The sequence below is a fragment of the Cariama cristata genome, unplaced genomic scaffold (genome assembly GCF_000690535.1).
Source record: "Cariama cristata isolate BGI_N322 unplaced genomic scaffold, ASM69053v1 scaffold25076, whole genome shotgun sequence".
Classification (NCBI taxonomy): Eukaryota; Metazoa; Chordata; class Aves; order Cariamiformes; family Cariamidae; genus Cariama; species Cariama cristata.
Genome location: NW_009623096.1, coordinates 2,221 through 22,037, shown reverse-complemented (window position 1 = coordinate 22,037; position 19,817 = coordinate 2,221). Strand labels below are relative to the sequence as shown.

General features: G+C 38.5%; 1 protein-coding gene across 1 annotated transcript; it reads right to left on the bottom strand.

The window, feature by feature from the left end:
- Positions 1-628: 628 nt before the first annotated feature.
- Positions 629-19,527, bottom strand: POP1 (processing of precursor 1, ribonuclease P/MRP subunit (S. cerevisiae); the record flags this gene model as incomplete). The annotated part of the gene is made up of 14 exons (XM_009702607.1): positions 629-1,306; positions 2,135-2,476; positions 3,316-3,470; positions 4,370-4,561; positions 5,893-6,008; positions 12,500-12,619; positions 13,587-13,698; positions 14,488-14,581; positions 14,714-14,964; positions 15,590-15,765; positions 16,072-16,159; positions 16,714-16,962; positions 18,250-18,425; positions 19,277-19,527. Coding segments are annotated over 14 exons (2,986 nt in total), but the record flags the coding sequence as incomplete, so codon positions are not given.
- Between the last annotated feature and the right edge of the window lie 290 nt (positions 19,528-19,817).

Here is a 19,817-nt window from a genome sequence, read left to right as displayed (position 1 = left end):
TCTCAGACTAGAGAGAGAAACTGATACAATTTCCAATTTAAGAGCTCCAGTTGCTATAATTCAAGATTATTTAGCCGGGCTATGTTTTATTTGCATTTCATTTAAGCATACAGCTTTTCCGTCACAGGAAGTACCATTCTGCTTTCTATGTTAGGCTTCTCTAATTTGCTCTGTTCCACCGCAGCCACATGTATTCAGACACAACAAACTGGGAAAAGCCACTTGCTATACACACTGGTCCAGATTGCATGCAGTTACATGTGAAAGTACACTGGAAAGCTACAATCCATCTGACCAAAAGATTTCTAAAAGGAAAATAACGATTTTCTGTGTATGTTATAGCATCCACTGCTCCGAGGTGAAAAATGAACAATACGCTTCTTTAGAGATAAAGAAGATCATTATAATGATGTGTTACTGTTAGAAATCCTTAGCAATGCAGACATCAAAAGCAATACTAGATCTCTTCAGGCATTAGTTGTTTTCATGAATAACGCTCAAAGCTTTTTAATTATTTCATAGTTCTCAAGATGTTGTTGGGGCTTAGAATCACCCCAAATTTGAGACTTTATCAGAAAGGCCACAGAAGACAAAACAGACATTCTTTGGTATTTTTGGCATTCTACTGCATTGCAATGATACTTAAACTTCAATATTAAGTCTGGCAAACCTGTACTGTAAAGATGCTGGAGCTCTTAACAAAACAAGCCCTTTTTTATCTGCTGGCTGGTTGTGTAACATACAAAGTAACCCTGTCAAGCTAACAAAACCCAGTGCTTCTCCACAGCCTGCAGCCAATGAAAAATCCCCTCGAGTAACATATCCCAAGAGAGTTCTGGAGCAGTGGGAAGTAACATCTGGGAGAGCATCTGACCAAAGACCAAGAATGAGGTCTTTATGCTCCTCAGCTGTTTCTTTATCTGGAACGCTTAGAGGGTCACCTTCTGGAGTCTTTGTGTTATCCTTTTTCTTCCTCTTCTTCTTCTCCTCTTTTAGTTTCTGTATCTTGTGCTTGAATATGTCGTGATGTCTGGGTTCTTGAGGACCACAGAAGAGTTTGTCTTTGCTTAGATGTAGCAAGTCATCTTCTGTTGGGATGCAAATCATGGCATGTAATTCAGGGTTCCCCTTTCTCAAAAGAGACAAGTTGACCCACACGAGAGCCCTTGGATAGCTCATCAAGATTGGCAAAAAGACATCTTCAGTCATTTCCTTCTGTCCCAGTCGTGAAATAAGGCGGACTCGCCGATCTTTTCCCGCAGTGGGATAGCACCAGGCTGATAACTGCATTAGTAGTTTCTCGCTCCTATTAAAAATTTTTAAAAATAAACATCAAGGATAATTATTAACAAGTAGTAGAACAGAAATCCAGCACCCCATATATTTGCCAGAGCGTGATTAAAAAAAGCCCAGGGGCTTTCTGTACCTTCCAAGCTGGTATTTCTACGACTCTGAGCACAAAAAGAACATGGGTGAGTGGAATTCATGTGTGAGGCTATTTCTTCAGAAGGAGACATTACTTGTTAAAACCCCCAAAACTTGTTAAATCACAAATGCTCTAAAACCTTCAGTGACATTAATGCAGTGCAGAACTGCCAATGTTTTCTTCCCCTGATAACTACACAAAAATGAAAGACCTGCATTCAGGCACTTTCCAAACACTGTTGCTGCCCTCATGCGTTGCATTGGAATGCAGGGGATTCTTTATTCTCTATATAGACCTTACTAAGTAATGCAAGAACCACCTGTGATGATGTATTAGAAAAGAGAATGCAAGTCGATTTACACAGCAACGGTTTTAAAAATCACAAACATAAGCCTCTAAAAGCTCCATCCACCTGGAAGCAGACAGAATATGCCAACTCCAAGAACATACTGAACTCAAGAGCATTAAATTTAAGATGATTTAAGAAATTTACTTCATCCAGTCACCAAGTTTGCTGGGGAAAAGCAGGGGAAGGACTCCCACTCAACAGCAAATACTGATCCATGACAAAACTATTTAACCTCCTCACTGTATTTGGATCAAATAATACTCTCGTCTTAATAACGAGGGCTGAGCTCTTCCGTTCCCTAATTCAGTAATTTCAAATAAAGAAATAACACCTCACATGCATGCATCATTTTGACATACCTGAGAACAATGAAGTCACTTGTCATAGTTTCATCTCTGTCACCAAAGTCCTGGGTGCCTGTGACATCCTCTGTCTTTAGGGCACCTTCAGAGCTTGTTATCTCCATGGTGTCCTCTACCTCACCAGTCTCAGGGGAAGCTTCTTTGGCCACTTCTGCTTTGGGGTCACAAAAGCTATGCCCTTCAGTTGCACAGCGCTCAGGGTGCGGGGAAGAAGGACGTACAAATTCTCCTGAAGCTTTCATTCTTCCTTCCCAGTTCTTTGTCAGCTGCCCCCAAGGACAGGCAAAAGGGGACAGAGTGCCCAGCTTGACATAATTTGTCCTTTTTGCAGGTGGACGTCTAAATGATAAATCAACTAGGTAAGAATATTTGTTTCCCAGGCCCTTAGTCCCTAGCACTTCAAAAGGCTGTCTACTTTGTCCTGCTGGTCTAATAATGTTTTCTGTTTTCAAAGCCAAGTATTTAGAATAGCAAGGTAACTGTGCATCCTCTTTGTAATCTCACTGAACAAGAATTTTAAAGTTATAATTCTAGACAGCACTGCTGTATTTCTGACCACCATATCCTTTCAGGCATGTTGGATGTTTCTATCTACTGTGACTGACACCACCACCTTCTCCTCTAAACTTCTCCTACCTCCCCCTCCTTGCTGGAAGGGGAACCAACATCAGTTGGTGCAGAGGACACTTGCAGCTACTCCATACTCACAGCTAAGAATTCTGTGTTTATTGTCATGAAAATGAAGGTAAACTTCAAAATACCTGGTATTTAAAAAGTGGACACTGAAATACACCTCTTCATTCACTTTATTGTTTAACACTTAAGGACATACTTTGATATTCTGCCTTTGCCTTCTCCTACCTCCTCCTGCATTTGCTGCTAACGGAGCTTGAAATAGCTTTGTTTATTTTATTGTTATGCAGCCTTGCTATAGCCTTCTAACTGAGCATATCTCTGGGAATAAAAGGTTTTACTTAATTTATATGCCCTGTTTAGCAGAGTTTTTCTGTTAAATATACCTAGGATTCTTTTTTATTATATTAGGATTTAAAACACTAGTGAAAGATCTCTATTAATAAAGTCCAAGTCTAAATGAACACTACAAAAGATAATTAAGGGAATATTTTAAGCACTATTCATTTTTTTCCTTCTTGCAATCAATTTTTAAGTTATATTACCGTTTGAATTTTTCAAGAAGACTGGTTTCCAGTTCTTTGGCAAACTGCATTCCCGCCTGGCAGTCTGGGAAATCATTTGGAGTGTGAGGCATTCTTTGATATTCAGAATGCTTTAAAGCCTCTTGCAAGCCACCGACTCGTACGCCTCGATATATCTGTTACAAAAACCAAAACCCCAAAAAAGCAATGTTTGTACTGATTCTGGGTTCCCAACTGAAACAAAACATTAATACTCCAGAAGCTACTACCTCAGAAAATGGAAAAGTCTTTCACTTTATCTTTCAAAAAAATAAACTTAATTATGGTTTTCACAGTTCTAGATGCTCATTTCAACAACATTAGTCATGCTCTTTAAATTTAATTTTGAAAAACTATCAACAAAACTGAAGAGAATTTCACAGGTTCTGATCTTGTACAATACCAGGAATGTCATATTACTTTGACAAAGCCACTGCTCAATTTATGTTAACTGTACAATAGGTATCACTGCAATTAACCCCCCTGCACATTCAAAAGCGTAAATTTAACTGCAGAAAGACATCAAAACTGACACCTAAACATTCAAAGCAGGATGCTCCAAAGAGCATCAAGAGGAGTATTCAAGCTTAACTCAAACTATGTGTTTCAAACCTTCTCCCAAGTCAGAGGTAACCAATTTGTTGACAGAGTGGTGGAGATAGCCAAGCTGGAAATGGATTAGCAGCAGGCAGCAAATTATTTCTCTTTAGAGGCATATGTCTGCAGAAGCACAAAACCAAAGAGCTATAGCATCAGCTTTCTCTCCTTACTCCCCACTCTGATTTCCTGATTTAGACTGCCATGTGGGCACACTTACACCCAACAGAAGATACGGAAAGCTATTGTTTATTTTAAGGATTTAAAGACCAAGCCTCTGTCACCAACCAGTTCATACACCCTCTTTTAAAGTGGGATTTTGATCCTATAATTGTGAATTGGTTACACAATGTGAAGTATACTCTCTAAAATCGATTCTTTTGAACCAAATCATATAATTTGTCATATTTACTTGCACTTTGCAATGAAAGTCACTTACAAAAGGAATCCAGAAAGCCATGCCCCAGCCCTTTGGGAGATAGATATCCCAGCCACTCCCCCATCCTGGTCGGTCTTCTCCAGTCATTTTCCCCGGCTGCTGCACCAACAGTATGGGAATCTTAGATTCACAAGGACCCAAATCAAGGTGTGATCCAGGTACTAGTAACTGAGCTCTCATATGGTTTAAATCCTGAGAAGGAGGAGACATTTCCCATAAGATAGTATCCATTTTTCCCCTCTTCCAGACACCCTCCCAAGATAGACAAGGTGAGCTTATAACTAGGAAAAATGTACTAGTAATATGCCACACATTTGAACTGACCTCCATCAAGGCATGAAAAATATTTTTAGAAAGAAGTATTAAGCACCCCTTTTCTCCCCTTCTTATTTCAGGTACTGAAACTCAGAGCAAAAATGTACAGCACAGATGAAGGAGGAAAAACAAGTATTGCAACTTGATATACATAGATTTGTGCACAAGACTAGACTGAACAGGTGCTTTCAGATAGTCTGTCAATACATGGAGCAAATCTAAGCTACATCCAGGGAGATGGGAAGAACATTTGGTCACAAAACAGTTTCACATAAAGCATGCTGGCACCAAGGCTTTGTCAATCACCAGTTGTTATACTTCATTGTACCATATTAAGAATATATTTATAAAAAAATAGACCATCAGACTGCCTTTTTACATGTCCTTTCTGCATCAGCTGTTTTATAAGGTAAACATTACATTTCATGACAGCATGAAGAACAGTCATATACAAAAAAATTGTGCTAACCATTATGTGCTAGTGTAATATTTTGTAAGTACTCTGCTTTTTTTACACGATGTCAGCCAGTTTGAAAGAGCAGAAAACTAATTTTCATAAAGAGAGTATTGAGACAGGTTTCTGCCATTCAAGTATTTTCTCTTTGTGATTACAACGGTGCTGAAAATTTATCACCTCTTGTGACTAAATCACCTTTTTACCCATGCATTTTATGGGTTGCTCCTCCATTGTCAACAGAGATGTCAAGATAGGAGATTTCAAACCTGTAACAGCACATTTAAAGCTCTCTACAAATCACAGGTTATTGCCCAGAACGCCCACAACACAGTGTGCTGCAGTTCAGAACCAGATTTATTTCCTTCCAACTTCCACGATTCTTTTGTCAGGAGAATCGTCCTGGCTATGACTGAGGAGTGAACGGTCAGAGCCTCTCTGCCACTTCATCCCTTTTATCTGCTGCATAGGAGTCAAGGTGACGTAGGAAAATCCAATTCCAAACCCTTCTGATAAATAAACTTACAACTATTTAGTCCTGTAGAAAATCCAATAAAGCGTTCTTTTAATTGAATCATGAACAATAGTTGAATCATTACACAAAGCTACAAAATAAACACTTCAACTCAGCAGCTGGATACTATGATGTTAGGAAACTACTGCTCTTGGATTTATACAAATTTCAAGAGTCTCGCTCTATGGACTCTATGGATCATTAGCCATTTTCTCCATGGCAATCCACCTTCTTAGTTACCTGCTCTGAGATTTTATTTTCAGTGACGTTCTTACAGATGTCCTGGTCCCAGATAAAGCTGTGAGCACAGTCTACAGGTACACCCTCCAGGTACAGCTGCCTAACTTTATCATTATCTACAAAAGAAGAGAACCTTCAAACAAAATTCAAACAATTTTTGTGGCTTAAGTATCAAATTACTAAAACCACTCCACTATCAGAAGTACAATGAGCAGACAACTAAGGAAACAGCTATTAAAAGCTTAACAAGCACCACTGCTTCTGGAATATCTTACTATCACAAGTTTTTCTAAATACAAAATATGAAATAAACAGTGGTAGAAGCATTAACCTGGCATTCTCTTACAGACATTTCTTATTACAAATGACACCATCTTTGGCAATGTAAGCTACATCTTTAGCATGCCACCTTTAATAGTCTATAATTTGACCTTTCAGGCAGAGTGTGAAGCTCAGTGGGTTTGGTGAAAATCAGAAAGAGCAACGTTACAAAGCCTGAAATAAATCTGCCTTAGTAAACTTGTAAGAGAAGCAAGGATGACCTTTAAGAAACATACATACAGGAAATATTTTTATGAATATGATTGACACACAATTACTTACTTAGCACTAGCTTCTCACTCTGGATCTTTTCAGGCTCTGCGCTTCAAGGAAGGGACTATTCTTTGCTTATGTCTGCACAGACCAACAGTTGTGTGCATTACTGAAAATACATAACACTTCTAGCTTTAAAATTGATCGCTGAAGCATTAAATAACCTATCTCTAGCTTTGCAATCTAACCAAAGCAGAGAAAATGTATACCTACCTTTAGTGATCTATGGATTAAAAGCTTTCAGTGTACAGTATGTAATGCATGCTGATCCATATTTTAAGTAAAATAATTCTTACCAATAAATACAATGAACCTGTTAATAGATAATGTGATTAAAACTTACAGGGACTGCTGCTCATTTTGTCATCCACAAGGTCTTACATATTAAAGTAACATAATGTGTTTTGTTTTGTTTCTTAAATCACTTAGTCTTTCAAAGGAAGATTCAGCTGATTTTTCTAGTTAACATTAACAAAGACTTCGAGCACAGAAGATAAGGATTATTCAGTAGTACTAACAACACAATAGGTACTGCCAAACATAATTGCAGTAATTATTTATTTAAAATCTAAATTCTTTAAGATGTTCCCATTACTAAGAGTTGCAAAATCCTTTGAAAGAAATATTAAATACAGCAGCATGTGTTGATGGTGTTATCAAGATGATACTTGCTATGCATTCTTGCTGATGAGTTATGTTTATGTGAGAGGAAGAAAGACTAAAGAAATTATCAGATTAGGGTGGCATTCCTTCAAATTAAGGAAATCCTTGCCAATTCCCTGCCAATTAAAGCAGAAGAATTCCTTCTCAGACCAAAAATTAAGGACAGGAATCTGAGCAGGAACCTAAAAGAGCTCAGCACTCCCAGAGGCAAAGCATATTCTGTCTGGAGATACAGCAAATATCAATGCCTCAAAGGAAGCACAAAGAGACAGCAACAAAACTGTGTGTAGTGGTAGTGGGGAATTCCTCCCTGACTCTTACAGATAACCAAGGCGGAAAGGCACATAATTACAAGCAAGCAAATATAAGGGAAGTGACTTTTCCATCTTCTGTACAGAAAGTATTGGTGAACACCAGAATTTCTTTATGTTAAATTATTTAAACATGTTCTCATTCCTTCAACTGTAAATTATTCACTGTAGCTTTCTCTGATTTTTTTTTGTACTACTTCTATTACCAAAGTTCAGGCAGTCTATCCTTGTCATATTCTTGGAGTTCTTCACAATTCCTGTATTCTATAATGGCATGAATTTTTTTTCCCCACTTTAGAAAGCCCTTTTAAGTCAGTCTTTTTCCATCACCACAGTCCATTCTCCTCTCACCCCTAAAATATCCTTCTCGAACTTGGTACATTCTTTCTCCTTGATCCCCACTGAACTTGGAGAATTTAATCTCTCCCCTAAGCATACTATAATTCAAATCATAATCCCAAATCATCACACCAGTTCTTTTATTTCTTACCTCTCTCCTGTTTTCTTCAGTCCATGTTTTAAGATTGCTGGGGAAATAACCCTACTGATGAATAAGTTGCTGATGATAGTGGAAGTAAGATGTTAGAGCTAGTATAGGAAACAGGGAGTTGTATTACTAAGCACACAAAGCTCAGCGGCAATCAGCATGTCTACGTCTGCTGGTGTAAACGGTTAGTGCTCAGACAATACAGGCAGACAGAGGAAGGTTTTGTTCCATTTCAAGCTGTTGTTCTGATTTGTGTAGCTGATTATCTTAACAATCTTAGAAGACAGGTCTAAGAGTAAGAGTTCTTCTATCTGAAATTTTTCCTTCTCTCTGTGAGGCAGTAGCAGAAAAAGCAAAAATATAAGCACTGCTAGGGAGCAGTTTCAGAGCCATACGTATGTAGGAGTGTGTGGTAGCAGGACAACTGATGCCAGATACCTAAACTTCTGCAAAAGGTGCATTTACAGGCAAGGACTCGGGCTCTGTGTCTGCAGAAGGAACTTTAGCTCGTTTATCTTTCATGATGCACTCTTCTTCTATGCATCTGATTCACTGTTTAAAAGCTCCACCATACTCCATGTTGAGCAGTTTTTTAAGGCAGTGGAATTTGCATTCTCCCACAGAAGACAGTAAAAGCGTATCAAAATGTTGGAAGCGTACTTTAAAATGGAGAAAAGAACAGCACTAATTTGCAGTCACATAAACACTGACTGCTTACTGCGAGTCTTGACTTCCAGAAGGCATAAACCTGCTAAGAAGGCAGTGAAAAGATTTATTCACAAACTTTCTATCCCTTAGCCTGAAGAAAAGAGAACAGTTCTTTGATTAAATTCTATCAGCACGTGTCTGTAACACACATCTTGCACACATGCATTTGCATTCAGGAGTGAGAGTAACTGGGAAAGACTGAAATTACATCTGATTTGTTAGCATGTCACTCACGGTGAAAAACTACACAGGCATATCTCAGAACAGCATTTTGGAAAAAAAAAGGGATATGGACAGATGTATACCACTTCACAGACTGTATGTGTGACAATCCACAAGCAAAGATGATGGCTGTAACTTACCTAAACTATTCACTCATTTGACAAACAATGCATCTTTAAATTAGTAAACATTTCCTAAGAAAATCAGTTAGCTTTTATACAACTTTAAAGAACAAGAGAGGCTAAAGCACATACAGACTCTGCTAACATGTGCAGTGCCATTTCAATCTTACTAATACTAATCCTAAGAGTATTTGAATGTCCAGGAAGCAAAAAGGGGAAAAAAGTGTGGAATACAGCAAGTTCCTTTTTATTGCTCAATCAACATGACATGTCATTAAGGCAAATGAATGACTACTAATGTTTCTTAAATAAAGATCAGCTCACTATATTACGACATCTGAGCAAGGTTACATCAAAACCAAGGCTCAAAAAGTTTATGTAGTTCTAAGGCTCATAAAAAGACTTCTTACAGAAGGAGCAAATTAATACCACCCAAATGGAATTACAGATCTCAGAGAAGTCTAATTTTTGGGGGTGGGTGTTACTGTGGAAATGTTGGCTATACTATTGCTGTAGTGATGTACACTATGTGCCATGATTAAATTCCTCGCTTTTTTGGTTAAACCAATTGCCCTTCAAATATTGAAGAGGAGGACAGTCTTCATTCCTGGGTCACTCTTGGCAAAACAACCAGTAGAATGAGGGGACAGAACTGATTGGAAAAATGCTGGCAAAAATGCTAAAACAAACTAGAATAATCTTTGGAAATATGTTGCTTTTGATGAAACTCTTGCTGGATATTTCAGTAATCTGACCCCAAGTGTGGCCAATAACAGGGTCCCGGGGAAGAGTACAACAATTGAATCAGTATGCAGTGTTGCATTACTTCCTCACTCTGCCAGTTCCTGGCCACTTGTGGCTTAAAGACTTCTTCAGTTAGAGGTGATTCTTTTGCACTGAGTATCCTTCAACAGGTTCTCCTTACATTTGTATCTCCCTCTCATGTATTTAAATGATTTTTTAACTCCTGCAAACCTGCCAGGCAATCAAGGAGGCTTATAGGAAAAAGGAATAAATCTAATTGGTGTACAGAGGCAGTGAAATATACAACAAGACCCCACACTCCAAGGAGATTACAAACTAAGCTGACAGTATTCTGGAAGACTTTATAATGGGTCCTGAAACAGTGAACAGTGGCAAGAAAGCATAATGCTTGCGTAGAGACAACAGATTAGACATAAAATGCATTCTGCACAATAACTGATTACGTCTAGGCTTCCTTTTATTAACACATATGCAATTTTACTTTTTCTTTCAAAACCACCAAGAACTATATGCACTTGAATGCTTTCCCCTGACTAGAGAACTATGAAAGTATCTGAGCTCAATAATCTAACATGGATTAATTTTCTAAAAGTATCTGAAAACACGTACCCTTCTCTGCTTTTAACTACTTAACAAGAGGGCCCATTAAGGCAGACATATAGCACAGGTAGTAGCTGTCACATAGTCAACTACAAAATTAGGTTAGGAACAACAGTCTTTGGAGAGTAACAACAGCCTCTCTTTCCAACTAACACCTAGGAACACTCAATGAGGAAGACAGCAGAGTGGCAGTGAGACCTCTGTCTTGAGTTTCTCAGGTAAGAGAGATGAACTACCATGCCATAGGATTCCCCAACTGCACATGTAATAGGTACGCAGGAGATTGTGAATGATCCTGTAACTCTTCCCACAGAGCATTAGGAAGTTGCCCAGGTAGAAAATGTGGAAAACAGCAGCCACTTTCCTTGCTGAACCATTACTCCCTCCTATTCTTTCCTTAACTGCTTCTTGCAGGAGGGCTGCCGTCTCCTGTTCTACTCCCTTACCATGATGGTCTTTTGATTTTCTACTAGAAGACAGCTGTATTGCCTGTCTTCTTTCATCCTTCTGCCTACTCTGCTTACTTAGTAGTGTGTAACATCAAGTCCTTTAGCAGAACCTAAATTAGCAGGTATCATGCAGTTTACCTTTCCTTGCTAGCTGAACAAGGACCTTGTCCCTCTCCCAAATGCAAGTCAGAGAGGACAGATGCAGTTTTAAGTTCATGATGAAATAAAAAACCACTCAGAAAGGAACCAGAAAGCAACACCAGCTTTTCAGAATGTTTGTGGTTTAGAAGACATTTTGCAAGTGAAGGATAACCCCAAGTAGAAAGATGTTGAAGATGGCCATTTCTAGCCAGCCAAAGGAAAAAAAGGCATGAGTATTTTCTTGCTCTTGACTCTCTATCTTACAACACTACCTCTTTATCATGGCCCTTCTCCCTGAGGGACAATCAGCTCTGACAGTGGGAGAGAAACTACTATGAGATGTTTCCAATGCCTAGATGCCTTCTGCTGACGTTGCCTTCCTGCACACATCTTCACAGATATGACAAGCAGAATGAAGGGAGCTGAATTACTTCTTGCAGTTGCTAACTCCTCTACCAGCTCAAATCAGTATCTGTAAACAAGTGCTATACATAGGAAGGAACCAAAGTAGAGGTCATGTATGCTGCAGCCTACATGTTCCAATAGGAACGTTAATGATGAGAAAGTTAGCTGAACAGAACTAATTAACAGGAGAAAGGCTGTTCTAGATACAGAGGGTAGAATAGGAGGATGTAAGACAATCTAAGTAAGACTTGTGCATAGAGCTAAAAGACAGTGACTGAAATAGGTGTTCAACTTGATTTAAGTGACAGGTAAAGCTAGATTATTCTAGCATCTTGCAAACACACCACCAAGGAAATGAAGTATTTTCAAGTCTCTGGAACCTTCAACTTGTCCTATTTGCTACTGCTTGCTAGCTGGCTATTATGTTTCTCATATTAGGTGATGCAGTCTGTGTCCAGTCAACCTAACAGGAAACGCCTACACAGCACTGTACACAAACCCCACTGTATACTGTATATGCTTTTGCACATTTTTCAAGGACATTCACATCCAACTGAATTTGAATTTTGCGCTGAAACGTTGTGTAAGTCAGCACTGAAATGAAAGTTTCTGAAGTCATGCTTTCATTTTTTAACATAACCATCATCTTGGCTATCTGCAATGCTAATCTTGCAATGGTAATGTGTTTTTTTTTTTTAGTGGAATTGCAACTTTCATCACTGTAGGACTATAAATCAGAAACAGCAGGTATCTTCTTGGAGAGACAAACAGCATCAGGAAGACTAAACACCAAACAAAAACTTACTAAGTAGCTTTTAGCACCTGGTTGGCCTTGCCAGGATTCGAACCTGGATCATCTGTATGGTCAGACAGAGGCTTCCACTGAGCACAAGACCAGCTTTGGTGCATGTCCCTCCCTCACAACTGGTGTTCTAAAACCTAAGCAACTTTCAAACTGTTTCTGTTCTGTCAGGGGCTGTGGAAAGGGGAAGGAAACATTCTGAAACTGAATGCTAGAGGAAAACAGCAAGAGACAATCAGTAGAAGATGACAATAAATGAAAACAAGAGTGTAGAGACAAACTGAATCTCTTGCCTTTGGCAGTTCCACCAGAAGCATAATATAAGCAAGGCATTTTACCTTGGTATTTTTCGAAGTCTGGCATGGCTTTTGTCTTCTTTTTCGGCAAATTGACCCGAGGATCTCCAACAGTGAGGCCCAGTATTGTACCTGGTGGCATTTCTGATGGTGAACTTATCCCTTTAAAAATACACAGATGAACATTGCCATGAAACCACCAATTAAGTTATGATCTTTTTCTGCACTACTATTTTGTGCACTTTTGCCTGCAGGGATGCGACACCACTGTAAGCCAGAGAAGCAATCCACAGCACTTAATTTAACATGTTTTGAAAACTCACCAATGCTTGTTAAATGTCCAGTAACAAAAGACAACAACAGCAGCATAAGACTTAGTTTGCAATTACATTTATACTTAGCATAGAAGTGAGGTCACTCTCACAACTTACAGACTTGATTCATCCTTGGCATTTGGCATATCTCTTAAGGAACAATCAATCTTTGTTTTATACTTGTCTTCCAGGGAAAGGAAATTAAAAAAATGTTTTTTAAAAGTTTTATCTCATCTCTGTGTAACTGCCTTACATTGGATAGCTCAAGTATAGTGTGAGATCTACCAAAGCCAGTCCCTTACCTGCTTCAGCGCTAGAAAGTGAGGAGATATTGTTAACTTTATGATACTTTAAAACTCAGCCAAATACACAACTGTTCATTAGAAACAAAAATATATAAAGCAAGGTATAATACTTTCACTTTGGGTAGGAGCCTAACATTTTATCTGTGGAGGTATTGCACAACTTATTGTCTTAATTTGGTGTGTATTGGGGGAGAGAGTGAGAGCATATGTCAGACTGTTTATGCCATCAGCAATCTAAAATCTAAGCTCATGAAGATAGGAAACAAGATTCAGATTATTCATTAAGAGTTTAGACCAATGGGTTAAAATTTCCTTAAAAAACCTAATGTAACATTTCTCAAATCTTTGACATGCCATGGTAATTACCTAAGTACAAGCTCAATGGCATCACTCTCTTGATCAAGCAAAAAATAAGCATTCCCAAACTGAAGTCAACTTACTAGCATGCCAGTTTTGACCACTAGAGTTTAAGTTTCCCCTTCCTCCCATAGCATCCACATGCCCAAATACCTTCTAATAGCTCAAAGAGAGCACTTTGACGTTGATGAAGAGACACTTTTTCAGGGTCCTTGCAGTTTTCTACCCACCAGTTATTAATTTCTGTCTCTGAATCTGCCATCTCCTGAAAAACAACACATCAAATTAAACTCAAGTGGTGATTTAGTATTTTCTATCAGTATGAATTCACTCTCAGTTTCCTTTAACTGCTACGGTCACTTTCTTCCTCTTCAAGTTTCAAAACAAAATAATTTTTTCCTGATATCATCTATTCCTATACTCCACTTTAGAGTAATCTCCAATAAGCTGTTCAGTTTAACCTGCGTTCCAAAAATAAACACAACAATCCACAATGCTTCCTGTCATTAATTATTTCTTACAGAAAGCCAGAGATTTCATGGCCTTGTTGTGTTTGCCACAAGACACAAAAAACACCCCCCATTAAAACCACAGTGATGCTATGTGCCAATAGGTGGACAAAATACTAAGTCCTGCAGAAATCTGGTATCTAATTGAAAACACAAAAGTTTTCCTTACATGTCTTGCCCTTTACTCTAGGTGCTCTAGCTCATTGCTCAAGAAACAAAATCTACGGTTTGTCAAAGAGAATATGAACTATTCCAAACCTCTCAGCAGAATACATCACTACAGCAGAAACTACATAGCCTGCTCAACAGCACCACTGCTTCTATTTTTTTCTTATCCCCACTTAAAATCCAGATAGGAGTTCTTCCTAAGATCAGTCTTAGTCAAGAGGCTCAATATAGAGAAGGTAACAGAGTAGAAATACATAGGTTAGCCTTTGCAATAAGAAAGGCTAGACAGTGTATGATTCTTTCCAGCAAAAACAAGTGTGCACATTCTAGAAACTTTATCAAAATTACAGTAATATCCAAACCACCAATTTCCTTACTGTTTGGAGAGAAGCAGCCTTCAAGGTCTCTGTAAGGACAGAGTGTGATAATGGGCCAATCAGCCGATACCTGAGAATCTCCATGGTTCTATCACTGAAACAGAGGAAAATTTCAGGTGAACATACAATCGTACAACACACAATTTTTTCCCCAGTACTGTTAAGCCAGAATTCAGCTATATTAAGTGGTTGAGGGTCACAGTTTTGGACTCTACTATGAACAAACCTGATCATAATGCCAGTAGTCTGTGAGATCCAAGAGCAGGACTGAAAGGGTTCTCTAGTGCCGTCACCAATTATTTTTTTCACTGGCACAGCCTTTTCTCCTTCTTTATCTTCCTTCTTTCTTTTCTTGCCAAGGCTCAGAACAACATCCATTTGTTTCTCCTCTTGAATTGATGTTGTAACAGGCTCAGGAATATAGATTTCTTCAGACTCTGAACACTGAAAAATTGCTTTTAACTCTCTCAGTATGTCCTTAAGAAAAATGAAAAGTTTGGATTAGGATAATAAGCAGTGCATTGCAAAGCTTAAGTCCAGTTTGAAGAAATATTTTACTGTTTTATTTTCCTATGTGAATTTAAGGTAATAAACTTCATGCTGCTGAAGTCCACGGCTTGCTACCAAGAGATGAAAGTAATACTGAATGTTGCTAAGAATTCATTCTCACTGAAATGAACGGAAGAAAAATTGCCAGTACACAAGATTTTACTTTTTTTGTTTTTTTTTTTTTTAAAGTTCATAGCTAATATCAGAATATGATTATCTGTGATGAGACTAAACTTAGCCTGTTGGCGGTGCCAGTGGGAAGGATGTGAATCAAGCAACATCATATTGCAAAGGTAACCTGAAGCAAGTGACACTGGGAAACTTTTAACAAACTCAAACACTAAGAAAACCTAGAGGCATGCACCTTCTGTATAAGCTTTATAAAAACAAGCTGCAGAACATAAATATTGTTAGACTGGAAACAGTCGTCCAACTTTTAATTCCTAAAGCCATGTATTATATCCAACTCTTCTAGACCTTTCAGAAGGTATCTTCAGCATTAAAAACGTACAATGCTAAACAAATCAGAATTCAACTATACAGAAAAAAATACCTGTTTGAGAGCTGGATGCATCCAGATCCACAACTGTCTGTTTTCAGACCCATCGCTAGGTTTCCAAATAAATGTAACAGGACCAAGCATATCCTCAGGATAGCGATCTGCTCGGTGAAGATACAGGGAACCCTCGAATCCTCCAGACAGACAACAAGCCTCTTCAAATGTTAATCCTAAAGAAGAAGATATTTACTGAAAACCAAAATAATCATGTTTAAAAAAACCAAAAAACTGAAATTCAGTCTGGCTGCTGGGCTGCTAATGCTGTACGACAATTAGTTTATTATATAAGCAACTGAAAATAAGAACGTCTAGTCCTAGTAGGAGACATTCTAATCCTGTTTTTCAACCAAAATCACAACTCAGTATCAACTCTGTTACTACTATTGAGATTGGTAGGATACTAAAAAAGGAAAAGGATGGGTCATCCTTTAGTTTATTCAGAATCTTAACTTTACTTTGAACTACATAAATTTTACCTGTGTCGATGTTACATATTCGAGCAAGTTGCTTCAGCAGCTCATTCTCTTTACCAGTCAACTCCAGGCAACAATAATATGATAAGTCCTGAAACAACAGGGTAGTGGTAAAGTGAGAATAACTCTTCAAAATGAGCCTGGCAAGGAAGGACCAGACAGAGCTTCACAATTTACACTAAAGTAGTAATTTTTCATTCACTAAAATTTGTGTCAAAGAGAAAAGGAAACTCTCGTTTCTAACTTAAGATTGTTAGTTATAGGAGAGCTGTCAGGCATTTCTCATTTGAGGCTCAACCTGCCACTCAAACCAACAGACTAAAAAGGACATGGAACAAAGCACCTGTCTTTAATAGCATCCTGCTCAGGAAGACGATGTAGGGATTCACTGAACCTCTTAGCTCTTGAAAAGACTGAAGATGTAGTATTTCAATCATAGTTACCATAAGACTCTTCTAAAGGTTCATCTTGTTCTCTCTGATACTTGCAACCCCTCATTACAATTACGAAATCACTCATTTCATACTTGGCAGTTATTAACAGCTGACACAACAGTACTTCAAAGAGACAGAAATATTCACTATAACTAAACAGTTGATTACTTCATCTTGGCAAAATAACAAAGAAAACATGTAAATGTGGTACCTGAAGAAGGCAGTGTTTTGCCATGGCTCGGTAACAAGCTCTGTAGCTCTTCTCCGTAGGGCTATTTCCTAAACAGTATCCCCATTTCTTTACCATATGAAATCTCTTTGCATGCCAAATATGCGTTTCCAGCCAAATATTCTTCCTTTGCCTGCGATTAAACTCTGCTACCAAATTTATGTGGCGCCTTCTAGCTTTGCGGCATTTAGTCTTTGACTGTTCTTTTTTCTGATGTACAGCTTTCTCTGCCTGTTTTTAAAAGAGAGGATACTGAAATAAATCTCAAAAGGACAAACTTCTGTAGAAGAAAAAGGCTGACATATATAAGGATACAAGAAGCACTAACATTAAGTTACACATTATTCTGATGTTAGTTCTCCGTAATTGTTGAGGCTAACTAACACTTTGAAACTTTATACACAAGCCCCATCCACACAAGTGTACGAAGGTTTGACTGGAACCCACAAACCAAAATCCCCACACATTCAGAAACTTACCAGTGGAGAGTAATATCTGCTACTTCCTGTGTGAATTTTTTGCCCAACATCAATATATCCACATGAATAAATGAACGTGACATTAGGAACACCTGGAGATTTGAGCTCGTACAGAAGCAGTATGGACTACCAGACTGCCAAGTAGGACCCTAAGGATTCTACAATGTGTAGAAGTGAACAAGAAAGGACTGTAATGATGTCTTGATCAAATTCTTGACAAATACCCAATCAAGGTCTGAACTATTATGGGTGAATGCATGGCTGGAGAGGAAGGCTTGACCCTCTCAATAAATGTTCGATTTGTCTTTTTGTGAAGAAGTGACAGAAAGAAATAGGGACTATAAGACACACAAAAAAAATCGTAGGATGTCCTCTGTAAGCTCACCAAGGCATAGCTGACAATAGACCACTGGTTATAATAGCAAAGGAATGAGAATGCTAGAAGATCACTGCCAAGAGCACAGAAAACACTGAAGCAATCCATGGTATCAAAATAGAAATGCACAAAAAATAAAGTATATTACCATCAGACCCAGGAATAGTCAACCAGTAAGTCTTAAGCTGCACGCAGCCTGCCAACAGCTCCAGCATACCTCCCACATTTCAGCTAAAAGACATGAACCATTGCGCCGGTCATGAACGGGCTGTGCTGGCTTGCAGCTGGCAGGGTCACACCCTACAGCTGTAGTGGGGTGCAAGGCAGACGAATTGTACTGAGGACTCCTGGATCACCTGGGACCAGTGCACTGCCTGAACAACCCCTCCTGCAGTGGACCCTGTTATCATCACTAATCTAATAACTTTTCAAGATGTCCAATAATCACAAAGCCAAGCGGTTAGTGCGATCTACTTGAGCTACCATCTAAAACTGAGGAGTTGCATTTTGAATCCAAATGTCAGTCAAAGTTTGAGAACCTGTGTATGCAGGGAAGTTTTGCAGATAAGCTCAAGTCTGAACATTAATAAACGTACAGCTGAACACTGTGCATTAGCTATGCCTGCTGCACAGTTTATCAAATACTATAAAATGCACTTATACCTCTTTCCTGGCAATCTCTTGGAGCCGCCTGGGTAGGCGTTTAATGTTGTGACTCATAGCTCGCCTTCGCATGTGCCTAGGTAGAGTCTGGAAAACTAGAGAGTTTGAAGACTTCTGCGCAACCGCTTTCAACATTGCACTGATCTCAGCAGCACGAGCTTGAGCAAAAGTAGACACTGGAATGAAAAGAACTGTATCAGAGCACGACAAACGGCAAAAATCAAAGAAAGGGACACTGTACGTAAATTACTGAATTCCAGCAGAGTATTCCTAGTACATCAGTCTAATGACTTCTTGAGATGAAAGTAAATACTGTATACTATTACTGAAGAAATTTAAATTCTTTAGATATTCTGAAGCTTACAGATATGGTTAAGCAAGTACTTACACATGAATGAATCTGAAAGCTGTGGTATAACCAACAAGTCCTATTTGCACTAAGTAATTCTTTATTAAATTAGAGTAACAATCTTTTCAGATGGTATTCAGAGAGATGAAAAAAGCCTCAGCATGGAAAAAAAAGGAAGCAGTAATCATATTACAGACTCTTTTAAAACAATCAGATAAAAATCCAGAGGTTGGTCTTGTTTTATGCTTATGGAAGTGTACCTACTACCAGAGCACTGCCACATTTTGAAAAGCTAATTTGCTCTCCTAAATAAACTTTCTGTTAGATGAAAAGTTGTCCTTAACTCACACCATGGGCAAAACCAGTTTCACTGGCTACATTAAAAGCAGATGACTGTCAGTACTCATTTTGCTGGCAAACAGAAACCACAATACATATCCCTCATTACAAGGAAGTGCAACTTTTCAACTCAGGAGTCTGAAAGGGCTCATTGAACAACAGCTGGTCATTCATTCCAGTATGCAACCACTTCTGTATTTTGGAGAAAATTAGGAAAAACAGAAGAACATAGCATCACTTCTAACTTTTGCTCTTGCACAAAAGCAAAGACAGACAGCAAACTTAATGACTAGCAAGTTGCCCTGGCCATATAAATTGACCTTTTTCTTATATACAAACCTGTTATGTATTTCGGCATTTCCTCAGAAACACTCTGGTGTCTTCCTTGCCATCCTCCTCTTCCTCTGCCTCTCTCTCCTCTATTTTGCCCTTTCGGAAAATACTGGTCTTTCCTGTAAGAAGGCCCAGATGACTGATTCGAAAATTTCTGCTGTTGAAACTGCTGCTCAGATCGAACATCTCCTGGAGGTAAGCGGTAACAGAAATGAAAAGCGGTAACAGAAATGCAAAGCAGCCCAAGTAACTGATAACTATACACAGCCTTTCCTCATAAGATTGCATTGCACATTCCTCCTATTATATATAATACATGTACCTGAAAAAGCCATCAGAAATCAGAAGAATTAAGTTTTTTTTTATAGGAAGAAATAAAAATTTTGCACTGTCCTGCAGCAAGTCTGCAGTAGATTAAGGAACTTCTGTACATTCTGAAAATAGTACCCCATCCAGACTTTGCCTCCAATACTCTATCAGACCCAACAGGAAAGACCCAACCAAAATTGGTCTACGCAACATCAGTAGTCATTTTTATTATTGTCTA